The 15529-nt window shown below is 39.7% G+C and overlaps 1 protein-coding gene across 1 annotated transcript; it reads left to right on the forward strand.

Moving 5' to 3' along the window:
- The first annotated feature begins 3187 nt into the window (after nucleotides 1–3187).
- Nucleotides 3188–10740, forward strand: LOC140134111 (histamine H3 receptor-like). The gene is made up of 4 exons (XM_072154743.1): nucleotides 3188–3431; nucleotides 4044–4210; nucleotides 6366–6926; nucleotides 10705–10740. The coding sequence occupies exons 1-4, from the start codon at nucleotides 3188–3190 to the stop codon at nucleotides 10738–10740; spliced, it is 1008 nt and encodes a 335-aa protein (XP_072010844.1).
- The last annotated feature ends 4789 nt before the right edge of the window (nucleotides 10741–15529 follow it).

A 15529-nucleotide genomic window follows, 5' to 3' on the forward strand; every position in this document is an offset into this window, starting at 1 on the left:
TTACAGCCAGCCAGCCCCTGGTAGTATAGAGCCAGCCAGCCCCCATGTAGTATACAGCCAGCCTGCCCCCTGTAGTATACAGCCAGCCTGCCCCCATGTGGTATACAGCCAGCCTGCCCCCATGTAGTATACAGCCAGCCGGCTCCTAGTAGTATACAGCCAGCCTGCCCCAGTAGTATACAGCCAGCCCCGAGTAGTGTACAGCCAGCCCCCAGTAGTATACAGCCAGCCCCCAGTAGTATACAGTCAGCCAGCCCTTAGTAGTATACAGCCAGCCAGCCCCCATGTAGCATACAGCCAGCCTGCCCCCATTTAGTAAACAGCCAGCCAGCCGCCATGTAGTATACAGCCAACCAGCCCCCATGTAGTATACAGCCAGCCAGCCCCCAAGTAGTATACAGCCTGCCCCCCAGCACTTAAAAAAAAGAAACTTATATAATCCAATGTTGGCGCGGCTCCCCGATGTCGGCGCAGCTCCCCGATGTCGGGGTGCCCTGTTGCAGATTTCTACTAGCTTAAAAATGTCAATAACATGCAGTTCATCTGCTTTGTATAAGCATTAGCTAAATTTTGGTGAAATAAGGGCCACTGGGACAGGATATCTATTTTCTGTGGAAGAATAATTGGTTCCATTATTGCTAGATCTTTTAGAATTGAAAACCAACTTCTCTTTTCCAAAGGGGGATCATCATAATGACCTGTTCTTGATCCTGTTGGATGTTCTGTAGTAACTTTGGAATCAGACGAACTGGAGGAAAGGCATACAGGAGATCTTCCTCCCATATCTGACTGAATGCATACAATGCTAAAGGATTGTCTTATATCTAAAAAAATTGTCTTATAGGAAATTAAAAAAAAAAATCTATTTTTTGAATTTGCTTTGGTCCCAAAAAGATCTAGTTTGTTGACCAAAGAGTGATTTTTTTTTTCCGAGGACCATTTGTTGTGATCGATCTGATGTAGATGCTTTCTGAACCTTTTGCAAAGATAGCCAAGATTGACCTCAGGTTGTTTTAAATATCATGAGACGGAAGTCTCCATGTTTTTTTTTTACCAGAAAAAGGAGGGAGTAAAAACCTGAGTAAGTTTCTGAAGGTGGAACCTAACATGCAACATTTATATTCACTAGTTCACTAGTACAAGTTTTTTTCTTTTTTAAAAGGCTGGGCTGCTGGCTATATACAAAGGGGGCAGGCACTGGCTATATACTAGGGGGCTGCTGGATATATACAATGGTGGCAGGCACTGGCTATATACTAAGGGGGCAGGCACTGGCTATATACTAGGGGACTGCTGGCTATATACAAAGGGGCAGGCACTGGCTATATACAAGGGGGCAGGAACTGACTATATGCTAAGGGGGCCAGCACTGATTATATACTAAGGGGGCAGGCACCGGCTATATACTAGGGGGCTGCTGGCTGCAAACAAAGGGGCAGGCACTGGCTATATACTAGGAGGCAGGGCGCTGCAGGCTATATACTAGGGGGTTGCTGGCTATATACTAGGGGGCAGGGGGCTGCTGGCTATAGGCTAGGGGGCAGGGGGCTGTCTCTATACTAGGGACAAAGGCTGCTGGCTATATACTAGGGGGCATGACTGGCTTATACTCGGGTCAGCTTATACTCGAGTATATACAGTAAATAGATAGCACATTAACTCCTTAGTGGCAGGCATGAAGTAATATAGATGTACTCCCTTTGGGCAGTAGAGGTCAGCAAAGGATTATTATTGGATAGCTTTAGTATAAGTAAAAAATTTTCTGAGGGAAATCACAGCTTTAAAGGTGATGTACACTTAAAGGTACTGAATTTAGTGATGACCCATCTTCCAGAACATTACACAAGCCCATTATTTTCTGACTTTAGTGATGACCCATCTTCCAGAACATAACACTATCCCATTATTTATTTTATTTTACACATAATTTTAGTTAAAGCATGAAAAAAGATGTTACTTTGATCCTGTGTATACAGTATTGCAGTATATGGTAGGCACGATCAGGCCCCTTTAGGGTTTTAGTTTTTTTGTCAATTTTACCGCATGTGTATTTTTTTCCCTGATTTCCAGCGCATGGCATGGAATATTAAATGTTAGTTCATAGCTGGGTATACCGTATAAACTCAAGTATAAGCCAAGTTTTTCAACACAAAAACATGTGCTGAAAAACCCTAACTCGGCTTATACTCGAGTCAAGAAAACCCCCAAAATGTGCATTATATTGGGGGCAGGGGTTGCAGGCTATATACTGGGGGACAGGGGCTGTAGACTATATACTGGGGGGAAGGGCTGCAGACTATATACTACAAGGGCTGGCAGGCTATATACTACAGGGGCTGGCAGGCTATATACTAGAGGGGGCTGGCAGGCTATATACTACAGGGATTGGCAGGCTATATACTAGAGAGGGCTGGCAGGCTATATACTACAGGGGGTGGCAGGCTATATACTGGGGGGGCTGTGACCAATGCATTTCCCACCCTCGACTTATACTCAAGTCAATAGCTTTTCCATTTTTTTGTGTTAAAATTAGGGTTGTATTCGGGTCGGCTTATACTCAATATATACGGTATATCAATTTCTGGAGCCGGCTCTTTTTAAGTTTGTACATCATTTACCAGTGCTACAGTTGATTAAGACTTGCATACTACAGTTTAATCTGAAAAATTCTTGCCCACAGTTACAATTTTTGTATTTTGTTGAATTCTGTTTTCATGTATTATAAGCTTCTCCGTTAAAAGTAAAAGGAATTGTATATTTTACAATAGAACTATATATATATCATACTATTATTATTATTTAACATGAAAAATAATTATGCATACACAGGAAATAAGCATGTATTACTTGAAAGCAAAAGGACAACAGGTGTTAAAAACCATTTATTCCCAAATGTTACACTTCATACTGTAAATGAAATTATAGCAAATTGTTTTGGGATTGACATTAAGAATTGCTTAGGACCCAGGAGAAATATAGGCATTATCACAGCCGTGTAGAGGCCATAAATAAATTAGGAAGACATGTGCATGTTAGTATTTTACTTGAAGTATGATTTATACATGTTACTGCCTCAGTCTCAGCATATGAAATGTAAAGTACTTTTCCATTCATTAAAACTCTTGTAATAACTGAGCTTTAAGGGTCACCTCCTAACAATATACAGTATATACCAGTGATCCCCGCAATGTCATCTACTACTCTAAACAATGACACTGGATTAGACTTCTCAAACACGAATAGCACTGGCAGCTTTCAACTGTTGTATCCAGAAAATATTCGAGTGACTATAATTGTACTTATATCTTTGCTTATTGTCATTACAGTTCTTGGTAATATTCTGGTAATGTTAGCTTTTCTTTTAGACAGGAGACTTAGAACTCAGAGCAACTTCTTTCTTCTGAATCTGGCAATCTGTGATCTCTTATTAGGTAAGTGTAATTTTTTTTTTATAGATTAAATTTTCTTCTACAGAAATTTTGTTTCATGTAATTGAGTCTAAAAGATGGTTTCATACACAGTCTTTTTTTTGTAAAAATGTTGCAGCAGTTTCTAGTGGAGTATAAATGAGGAAGGATGGTAAAACAAGCACACTTACTTACTGGTGTGCGCCCCCTCTGGCAGGAACTGCTCTCCTTTTAGTTTCTTAAGGCTTTTTCTTTTTTTAAAAAGAAAGCTTTAAAAATTATGCAGATGAGCCTGAAGGGCTATTGGCTTCATAGCTGTTAATGAAGCCCAGAGCCCCTCAGGCTCATTTGAATAAATTTTAAAGCCCTTTTTGTAAGCTAAAAGAAGAATGTAAGTGTGCTTGGTTTACCATCCTTCATCCTGGTGGTAGATTTCCTTTAATTCAATGAGTTTAAGGGGAATTCATTTAAATTTTCAGACATGTGTAAAAGTAATGCAGCCTGTAGACAAGGAAATCATGACACAAACAAATATTACAGTATGACAGACAATGTTCTGTCAAGTAGGTGTGAACACTGTTCATGCTTACTCAACACTATTGTCAGTTATTAAATCAGTTTCTTCTTTTTTGGCAGGGGCAGTTGCCATCCCGTTGTATGTCCCATATATGTTAACGGGAAAGTGGATGTTTGGAAGATTTTTATGTAAATTATGGTTGGTTGTTGACTATACCATGTGCACAGCATCAGCATTTAATGTTGCTTTAATAAGTTATGACAGATTCCTTTGTGTCACTATGGCTGTAAGTATTTATGTGTCACAATATAGTTTTATTGGGTACATATAAAATTATGTGTCAGGTTTTCAAAATATGAACAGACAACCTTATGAACACCAAAACCAAAATGTAATATTGCAATAATTAAATTAAATACTAAACCAAAATGCAGAAGTAGTGTGTGACAAAGGTAGTCTGGTATGGTGCCGCTTATATAGGGTCCAGGAAGTCTAAACATAACTAAGCACCTATACTTACCTAGCTCTGGTCCAGCAAGGTGCCTCTGTTACTATTCGCCTGCTGCCAATGGGGGATCTTCATATAGGGCTCGGGTATGGGCGGGCACCTGGGCCCTATATGAAGATCTGCCACCAGTCTGAAAAACAAAAATCTATACTCATCTTCCGACTTCTTCTCCCCTGCCCCACGGCTCCGTCTTCTGCTCTTCCGGCCCAGGTGCATCACCATGACACTGTGGTGTCACGGCCCGTGACGTCCTAGTTTATGCGCTGTTCAGGCCCTTACTCTATGATGTCACGCAGCTGCGACACTGCCGCTGAGTATAGATTTTTTTCTTTCAAGAGGGCCCTGCTGTGGACAATACATTAAAAGGGGCACCTGAGTAGGACATTTTATTAAAGGGGGCCATCTAGGGTGGACATTTCATTAAAAGGGGGCATCTGGGGTGGTCATTTAGGTAAAAAAGAATTTTTGAGTGTTTCTCCTGATGCAGATGAGGACATATAGGAAAGTCGCAATTTTGCCGCAAATCATTATTAAAAAGTTGCAAATAAACTCCAGTCGCCCAATTATTAATTAAAAAGTCACAAAACCTGCACAGTTGCCTTATATTAACCTTTAAGATAATTGAAACAAGTCAAAAATCCAGAATAACAGTGGACAGTGCCATGTTTGTAGAAAAACACAACATGGACATCTAATACCAAAGGGACCGACCATCGGAGTGAGTACTCGACAATGCCCTACAGACACTGTGGTGCACATGACCATAGCATCTATTGAGTTAAACAGCCAGGATAGCGAGTATTCTAATCCCAGCTGTTAGCGCAGGAGTCTAGGGCTGTCACAGCTCAACTTCTGAGCTTGGGCTATTTCTAAGACGTACATGAACGTCAGGATGTGGCAACAGACTTGAGGGAGTGCAGAAGGGCCCAAGAGGCTTTGGTGACACATAAAGCCCATATGAGAAGACTTTGACTATAAACCATATTTTATAGACTTTGCACTGGTGCCCATCAGCTTCAAGTTACGCCACTAGGAGAATGTTTTCAAGCACACCAGCACATCAAAAACAGAGTAATTCAAGTGCTCAAAATACCTTAAAAGCTCTGTATGAACAATGTCAAACAGAAAACAATGAATACAGAAAAGTCACACAAATTCATATATATCGTATATTATTTTTCCCGATGTATACATAGCATGCTAACTTCATTGGAATTCCTTAGTTTGTCATTTTGGCATTTGTTAACAAATACGCATACTGTGGTGGACTTGGCATATGTCTTCCCCTAGTAAAGTTATATTTGGGGACCCCTCCTAATGCACAGCTCCCCTCCGAGTGGAAGAGCAAGGAGCCTTTTGCTACCTGTCCAGCAATGTTTGTAAACTAATTTTGTGACCTAAAGATGTCAATACAATATAGGGTGGTTTCAGGTGGCCTGCTTCTCTCTAATGTTCCAACCATCAACCCATGTGTGTGAGAGAAGGGTTGACTGTTTCGGGACCCCAAAAACACCCTGATTGTCAGACATAATGGTCATCTTTAGAGCAATCAATTGCGAGTCTTTGCAGGTTTTCCTACTGTTTGCACAATAGATATACACTGAATAATAATATATTATTTAGTCTTATTAGCATTTAAAAAGTGGCACTATAAGGTGTTTCCAACATTTATAGGTGTATTCAGGTGTCACCAATGGTTAAAACTCTTTCAATATCTCAGGAACACACATCTTAATTCTAGATTTCTTTATGTCATAGCATATTAAATTGTATACATTATATTGCTATATGTAGAGTATCATAGATGTAGTGTGCTGATGTTACCTAAGCTGTTACCAGATATTCAATTTCAGGGGTCAACAAAATCCTAATTTCAGAATAAATGTTTCACAGCTGGAAAAGTCTGAATGACCATGTATGTTGTTTCTGTCAGGTTTTTTATCGTTCCATACAGAAGCAGCACAGCCAAACTGTGCTAAAATTGCTCCTTGTCTGGATACTATCATTCCTTTTATACAGTCCAGCCATCTTACTGTGGGAAAGCATTTTTAGTTACACTAACATTCCCGAAGACCTCTGCATTGCTGGATTTCATTATACATGGTATTTTCTTCTGGTGGCATCATCCATTGGTTTTGCACTCCCATTCATCAGTATTTCATTCTTTAATCTTAGCATCTATTGGAACATTACTAAACGGAGCAGGAAGAGGAGACAATCCTTGGCTTCTCCATCAGCAAGAGATAAAGAAAACAATGTCAATTCATATATCATAGCAACTAATCTTGTTCTATCTAATGGACAGTCAGATGTTCAGCAAGACTCTAAATCCCCCTTAAAGAGAAGGGTTAATTTTCCTTTTCCTCTCAAAAAACAACAATTGGGAAATCAAATCTGTTTTCCAAGTCCCCAAAATGAAGGAGTACATAGTGGGGAGCTTCATATAATAAAGCTCTCCAGAGATAAGAAGGTTGCTCAATCTTTAGCTATATTGGTGTGTGTTTTTGCTATGTGTTGGGCCCCTTACACATTTCTTATGAGTATCCGTGCTGCCTGTCATGGCTATTGTATTGATTCCTATTGGTATGAAATAACTTTTTGGCTTCTTTGGATTAACTCTGCTATAAACCCTATGCTTTATCCGCTGTGCCACAAACAATTCAGAAGTGCTTTTCTTAAAGTCTTTATACACTTATGTTTGTGGAGAACTGTAAAATAAAGTAAACAGTCAGCAGAGGCATACATATAATACCCTGACAGTTCCCCTACTATAGCATGACATGCTGTATGACATTGTATTAAGGCAATATGCCTATGTAAGACAGAATCTCTTTCAACATGGCACATTCTTTTACTTATAAATAAAGAAATTAAAAAAAAATAACTGTATATTCTATTTTATAAAACTGGAAGGGGTACAGTTTGGTGCCAGCAATTGGATAGTATGTAGCTAATCTACAACTTATCAATGACCATGACTGTAATATGTGTGAGTACAACAGATCCCTCCAGGGCCTAACATTGTATGGGGGCAAATGGTAGACCAGGAGATGAGAGGCTGGCTGGTTGTTGCTGAGATAAGTGAGAGATAAGTGGACCTGAACTTTCTGTTCAGGTTCCGGTTTGAGGCGCTGCTGCGTGACACGGACATATTGCTGAATGGGCTGCCGAACAAGTAATCAGGCAAATGTATGACCCTATCTACTAGCTATGGCTGTGATTGGCCAAAGGGACCCTCCTGGCCAATCATAGCCATTTCTAGCGGCGTTAAAATGCCAGATTGGCGATTTGGCAGCCAATCCGGAAATATGTCCAAGTCTCGGGGGGGAAAGTTCACGTCCACTCATCTCTATGGCCTAGCCAAGCCAAGTGCTATCAGTCATCGTAGCACACTGCCAGTGAAGACCTCTGACACACCTGTCAGGTCCAGCAGAGTGAAGCAATTAGAGGGGCCATGTGATAACAAGGTTCTGCCTAGGGCACTCCCAATATATGTAATGGGTCCCGGTTGATGGTAAAATGGAGGCACGTTAGCGGCTTAAGCCACGTGTGGAATAGGGATGATGAAAAGTTCCTTTAGTGTAGAACTTGCAGAATCACAGGAGCAACTTTCCACACTGGTGCCAAGCAAGGCTGTAATGTAGACTGGTTATAAGTGTAAGATCCTTCCCTTTAATGCTAGGACTGGAATTGATCTTCACTACTGCAGAAATGGTCTGCAGTGCTGGTTAAATCTTCCTCTCGCTTAAGCAGCACAATCAGCAATGTCCAAGGTCAGACTGCACCCCGTTGTCGCCAACTCCCCCCCCCCGGTGGCCATGTCAGCACTTCTTCTCTATCTGTGTCTAGAGTGGGCACAGATAGAGTTGAACAACGGGATACTGCAAGGAGCTGTCTGTATCATCACTGCTTCCCTGTAGCTGTGATACCGGCAAGCGCGTTGTTATGATGTCATCATCTGCTGGCATCATTGTACAGGAGACGAGGATCTCCCCGATGACGCGTTTTCTACTGGACCAAGCCACTTGTGACATATACCTGGCACTAGCCCCCACTACCAGCCAGTCACTCAGGTACCAGGGAATCCAGCTGCCCCCATACTGAGCTCAGACCTCGGTGGGTGAATGTTGGACACAGGCATTTTTTTTTAAACAGATCTATAGTACTACAGCCACCATATTTTTTCTGTAAAAAAAACATGCATAACGGATGACTGCCTAAAGTTTTTTTTTCACACAGACATTTTGTTTCACGTCATTGCATCCATTAATTTCACAGAAAGCTTAGTGAAGCATTAAATTATATAGGTGCTCGCATCGCACTTTTGTCACCGGCTGACAAACAAAAAAATGGGCCGTGTCAGGATGGTGAAAAGTGGCTTCAGCGGTAGAGAGACCATTGAACCTGTCTGTTTTATCTCACTGATACAGATCACAGAAGGCTGGGAAACCAGGTGTTAGTTAAAGCCTTCCTTTTTTGAAAAAAAAAACAACAAAAGAAGATTTACAGACATAATATGGACACAAAAATGTAAACAGAAGAGAGTCAAAACACAATAGATGTACAACGGACTCACAATACAATATAAATTTAACATTGCTGTCAGTTTGTTCTTTAATTGTATGTTAAACCTTTGTTCTATATTTTTTTTAACGGAGGTAAGGAACATGTGTTTCAAAGCTAGTGTGAACTGAGCCTAACATTGAGATCAATTTAACTTAGATGGCTTTTGTTAGATTCAGTTAGCCAGCTATATGCTATGTATACGTTTTTGGATTGGTCAAAATTGAGTGGCCTGTGTTATTTTAATATCATTTGAATTAAATGATATTGATAAATTCTGATCTGAAGAATTTAGCCTTTTTTTAATTCAGCCAATATTATCAAAATGTATAACACATTTTTTTTAATACAAATGTAATGCTGTATATAGTAGAAACATGCTGACATTAATGGCACATTCTCAGATTGGGTTGATGTTACCAGTGGAGTCCCACAGGTAACATCAGTATTGGTGTCACTTCTTTTTAATATTTTTATTAATGACCTTGTAGTGGGTTTACACAGTCAAGTTTCAATATTTGCAGATGATACTAAGCTGTGTAAAGTAATAAATACTGAGGTCGATAGTTTAGCATTACAGAGGGATTTGTGGAAGCTTGAGGAGTGGGCAGAGAAATGGTTGATGAGGTTTAATGTAGATAAATGTAAAGTTATGCACTTGGGCCATGGAAACAAAAAGTATAATTATGTTCTAAACAGTCAATTACTTAGTAAAACTGAAGCTGAAAAGGACTTGGGGGTATTGGTGGATGGTAAACTTAATTTTAGTGACCAGAGCCAGGCGGCTGCTGCTAAAGCAAATAAAATAATGGGATGTATCAAGAGAGGAATAGATTCTCATGATAAAGACATAGTTTTGCCCTTATACAAATTCCTGGTCAGACCACACATGGAATATTGTGTACAGTTTTGGGCACCAGTGTATAAAAAGGATATAGTAGAGCTGGAACGGGTGCAGAGGAGAGCAACCAGGATTATTAGGGGACTGGGGGGATTAGAATACACTGACAGATTAAAAAATTTTGGGATTATTCAGTTTAGAAAAAAGACGACTGAGGGGAGACCTCATTACAATGTACAAATACCTGAACGGACAGTACAAGGATCTCTCCAAATATCTTTTTATACCTAGGCCTGTGACCAGGACAAGGGGGCGTTCTCTACGCCTAGAAGAGAGGCGATTTTACCATCACCATAGACAAAGGTTCTTTACCGTACGAGCAGTGAGACTGTGGAACTCTCTGCCGCAGGAGGTTGTTATGGCGGACTCTATGTACATGTTTAAGAGAGGCCTGGATGACTTTCTGGAGAGAAAAAATATCACGGGTTATGGGGATAAAACATTTATTTAATTCTTAAAGGTTGGACTTGATGGACTTGCGTCTCCTTCCAGCCTTACATACTATGATACTATGATGAAAGGAATCAACAAATAAATGTAAACAAAAAACTTGTGCACATGTAATATGGTGCACATATATACACCAAATCATATACAAAGAAACTGCAGAAATACAATAAAAGTGGGAAAAGCACATGAAAATCATTTGTAATATAAAAAAACTCAAAGATGAATGTGAACAATGGTGCCACTAAAAATTAGTTTACCAAAAAAAACAAACATATATCAACACTCTTGAAGGAAATAATTCTGAAAAATGGTTTTGGAAATGTAACATGATGTTGACCATTTCACCTTTTTATTGCAGAATCAATGCAGAAATCAACAAAGTGGCTTGAAGTAAATGTTGTTGCAAAATAAAAAAAGTTACATTTTCAATAAATGTATGTATATTTTCCATTTTAAAAATCATGTATTTCATGTATCACTGTAAACATGATTTAAATATGATGTCTCTCCAATATGGAACCAAGCCAAAATAAAAAGATATATGCAGTGTTTTGAGATGAATGGGATTGCTTTTTAAGTTCAGGTCTGGGTTCTGGTGCATCCCATGGGGCACATTTACTTACCCGTCCTGTTGCAATCCCCGAGGTGCATTGTCCGACGAGGAATCTGAGCTGCCGCGATTCACTAAGATTGTGCGTCCAATTTCCTGCATGTGTTGCTTCCCCGCTGAGGTCTGACGGAGTTCACCTTCTTCTTCCAGGTGTATGTGAGTGCATGGCTTGCGACACATTTTTGAATGTTAATTCCCGCGCTTAGTCCGAATCAGTCAGGTTGTCCGACGGCTACACCCCCGATATGTGTCGCATGAAAGTCGGCGCCAAGATTGCGAGCACCAAAAACCCCAGTTAAATGCGATGCAAAGCGGACAAAGTCGGGAAATCCGCGGACCCTTGATTGGCGGTTATGTGTTACACGTTTTGATATATTTTTATATATGATCATCTTTAATGGAACCATTTCAGATTTCCTAAGACCTCACTAATAAAGGAGGGACATGTCAAGCATACCCCATTTTTGCCCCCTCTGACACACAGAAACACAGACAAAGAACACTGCATTCCCCTTGTTTGCTTGAAAACTGAATCATATGATTCTGTTTAGGGTTCCATTGGTTGGGTTTGATCATTGCTTGTGCTGTGGCAGTCCTGGCTTCAGTGGTCATAAGAAATGGGGACTGTGTGGCTATAAAGAAATTATGACACTTTGGGCTACATGTATCACTCGTTTTTTCTGTTGCTTTTGCGCCTTTTCATTGAGGCGCACCGTTTTTGCGGAATTTTTGCGACTAAACGCCAAACTAGCTGCGCAGCTAAAATAACCAGCTTTCCCCCATTTATCCTAGCTGTGCCTAATGATATTCATCACTTGCAACTTTTTCATTTAGGCGCAAAAACACTCCAGCACGAATGTGGCGTTAACTGAGAAGAAAGCACTGAGCCCCTTTGCAGAACAGCTCATTTCTAGCAGCAAAGCTCAGGTCAGACACTAGAACAGATAATAGACACACTATATACACTGCAGACAGGAGCTGCAGACTCTATTTACAGTTCATCACCTTCTATTTACAAAACATTCTGCAAAATCCTGAGCTGAAAGCAAGGGAGAAGAGAAGTTTGCAGAACGTTGCAGAAACTACAGACAAGTGCCCCCCATGTAATTCTGCACAGTATCACCAGTATCTGAGGGGGATACTGTGCAGAATTACAGGGGTGCATCAGGAGACCAGCACTGGGGGATCCCCTCCAGGAGAAGCCCCTGCTGAGGAGGTCACTGGGTGCTGGGTGTCACACACCTGGGTGCTGCTGTAAGTGTTATCTTCATTCTGGGCTGTGGGAGAAGCAGAGAGGAGCTTGTAGCAGGATCCCATGTAAGTGCCCGAATCTAACATTGCGCCAAAACTGCGCCAAAATTGTGCCTAAACTGTGTTAAATTACCTTATCACAGTTGGTTGTAGCTTGTGATAATTCTGGCAAAACAGTGCACCAGAATTTAGGCGCAACTACTACACTTAGGCGCACAATAGTGATAAATGTGGCCCTTTGTTTAACAGAAGTCTTTTAGTAATAAATTCTCAGCTCAGCTCATTTTTAAGTGGCCAATCCCTTTATACAATTATCTGTAGAGAAAATTCTCCGGTAACTTGTATTTTCTATTTGTTTGGCAATATGTGCACAGGTTGTAATTATGTGGGAGGATTCTTTTAAGAAAATCTTGTAAAAATTGCTACTTTTTCATGATATCTTAAGATGCTGGAAACATGGACTCCTCTGGGACAACATTTACCTGTTTTACGATATAACGCTGCTCTTTTGGGGACATTATCCTGGATGGCTGATCCCTTAACAAATCTGTCATTATTGTTAATTTGTTTATAATGCAATTTTCTGTAACATGGGACATGGAAAAAAACAAAATATATTCCCATATGTGACCACTTATATACTAGTAATTATATTGTTTCCTCCTGTGGTATTGATGTACAATATTTAACTATACAGTGTCTTGTGTAAAACACATAGATTTAATACATTAAAATATAGTATGATATAATAATATTATATAATATAGCATTATATATTATTATATGTAGTGCTATAGATTTAAGCACTTTTAGGAACTATTATTCAGCATTTGTAAAAACTATTATATACTATAATGTACTATTTATTATTTTATGCAGTGCTATTAGATTTGAGGACTTTTAGAATATATTATTATTCGATATTTGTAAAAACTATTATATATTAAAAAATAATATACACAGTAGTTATTTATATTTTATATGTCATTTGCATATATTTATCACCTGTTCCTAAACAGGCCATTGGGGGTCATTTATGAAGGTTTGCGCTGGCATACAAGCCTTGTTAGTTTGCAATTTCTGGAGCACATGTGGGGTGTTGCTACTCCACTTGTGTGCATTAGCTATAGTCTGCACCCGTTTCTGGCATAGGTTATAGCGTAATTCAACTGACCACACTGTTCCCCAAATATAAAACATCCACTTCATATATACAGTATATGTATAGTCCTCTATATTATAGTATGTACAGCATACCAGTTTATTATATATATTGCTACCCCCTGTACTGATTACATAGAGCATACCCCAATTAATTAATTATTATAGTGCCCCCCTAAGGTATGGTTCACATGAGGAGTTTGCATTGTGTAACTACATGTTTTTTGCCTAATGAATTTCAAAACACAGATCAAAATCATCATGTCAACATAGCCTCAATAATAGATTGGCCCAGATTTATCATTAGTGAGGAAGACTGCAGTTTGCAGATGTGCAGAATGCGTCTGAAGACCGGCGCATGGTCTTCAATAATCGGGCACACCCTGCACACAGCGATAGAGCTTAAATTGAGTGCACTAGTTTTTTTCTGGTCCACAGGATTGGATCAAGGTTGGTAGGGGCTCCTGGGCACAATATCTGATGAAGGCTCCCACTGAATGTAGCCCAGGCAGGGTATACATTTATCATCCATGTAATAGGCAATCACATGCATATGTGGGTGGGGGCTGTGATCTGGCTGCACAATTTGTGGCTGGATCACGATCCCTATAGACATCAATGACAACCAATCACAGTGTATGGAGCACATGTAGGGGGGGACAGAAAAACATAGGCGAGCTTCCGCTCATGCGGCCTTAGGGTTCAGTCACATGTTTACAAAACGTAACCGTTAATGAATGCTTTAACACTTTATTAACGCAATGTTTATGCATGAATTAACACAAGCGTTAATATTTGGGTTTTGTAATTAGTCAGTAATTCATGTAATAGGCAGGTCCCCTTCAGTCAGGAATCCATGTAATAGGTCGGACCCCCCTTTGTCAGTAATCTATGTAATAGGCCGGTTATCCCCTTAGTCAGTAATCCATGTAAAAGGGCTGACCCACTTAGTTCGTAATCCATTAAATAGGCAGGGTTCCCCCTTAGTCAGTAAATCCAGCCCCCCAGTAATTTATAAAAATACAATTCCCCAATAATTAATTCACTTACAACCTCCCGGTAATTAATAAGAATACAGCCCCCAGTAATAAATGTATACAGCCCCAGTGATTACTATATACAGCACCCAATTGATTACTTTAAACAGCCATGCAGTAATTAATGTATACAGCCCCCATGGGGATTAGTATATAAAGCCCCCCAGTGATTATTATATAGAGCAGCCCCCCAGTAATTAATATATAAAGCCTTCAGTGATTATTATATACAGCCCCCCAGTGATTACTATATACCCCCAGTAATTATTATATACAGCCTTCAGTGATTAATATTTACACCCGCCCAGGTAATTAATATATAAAGCCTCTCAGTGATTATTGTATACAGCAACCCCCAGTGATTATTATATACAGTAACCCAAGTAATTACTATATAAAGCCCCCCAGTGATTATATACAGCAGCCCCCCAGTGATCATTATATACAGCCCCACAGTAATTATTATATATAACCCCAGTGATTATTATGTACAACAATCCCTCAGTAATTATTATATACAGCCTCCAGTGATTATTATATACAGCATCCAGTGATTACTTTATAAAGCCCCCCAGGTAATTACTATATAAAGCCACCCAGTGATTATTATATACTGCCCCACATTAATTATTATATACAGCCTCCCCAGCGATTATTATATGCAGCCCCCAGAGATTAATATATGCAGCCCCCAAGTAATTCTTATATACAGCCCCCCAGTAATTACTATATACAGCCTCCAGTGATTACTATATAAACCCCCCAGTGATTAAGACATACAGACCCTCCAGTGATTACAATATACAGCCCCCCCAGTGATTAATATATACAACCCCTCCTGTGATTACTTGATACAGCTCCCCAGGTATTTACTATATTAAGCCCCCCAGTGATTATTATATACAGCCCCCACAAGTAATTATTATAAACAGCCCCCTCAGTGATTATTATATAATACCTAAAGTGATTACTGTATACAGTCCCCCCAGGTAATTACTATATAAAGCCCCACAGTAACTGTTATATATTGCCTCCAGTGATACTATACTCATATATATATATATATACATATATATATATATATATATATATATATATATATATACAGCCCCCCCAGGTAATTA

The sequence above is a fragment of the Engystomops pustulosus genome, chromosome 5, assembly GCF_040894005.1.
Source record: "Engystomops pustulosus chromosome 5, aEngPut4.maternal, whole genome shotgun sequence".
In the NCBI taxonomy this organism is placed as follows: Eukaryota; Metazoa; Chordata; class Amphibia; order Anura; family Leptodactylidae; genus Engystomops; species Engystomops pustulosus.

Coding starts and splice junctions, on each gene's coding strand:
- LOC140134111 (XM_072154743.1), top strand. CDS start 3,188: ATGTCATCTACTACTCTAAACAATGACACTGGATTAGACTTCTCAAAC. Junction 3,432..4,043: donor AATCTGTGATCTCTTATTAG/GTAAGTGTAATT, acceptor CTTTTTTGGCAG/GGGCAGTTGCCATCCCGTTG. Junction 6,927..10,704: donor CTCAATCTTTAGCTATATTG/GTGTGTGTTTTT, acceptor TTTTTATTGCAG/AATCAATGCAGAAATCAACA.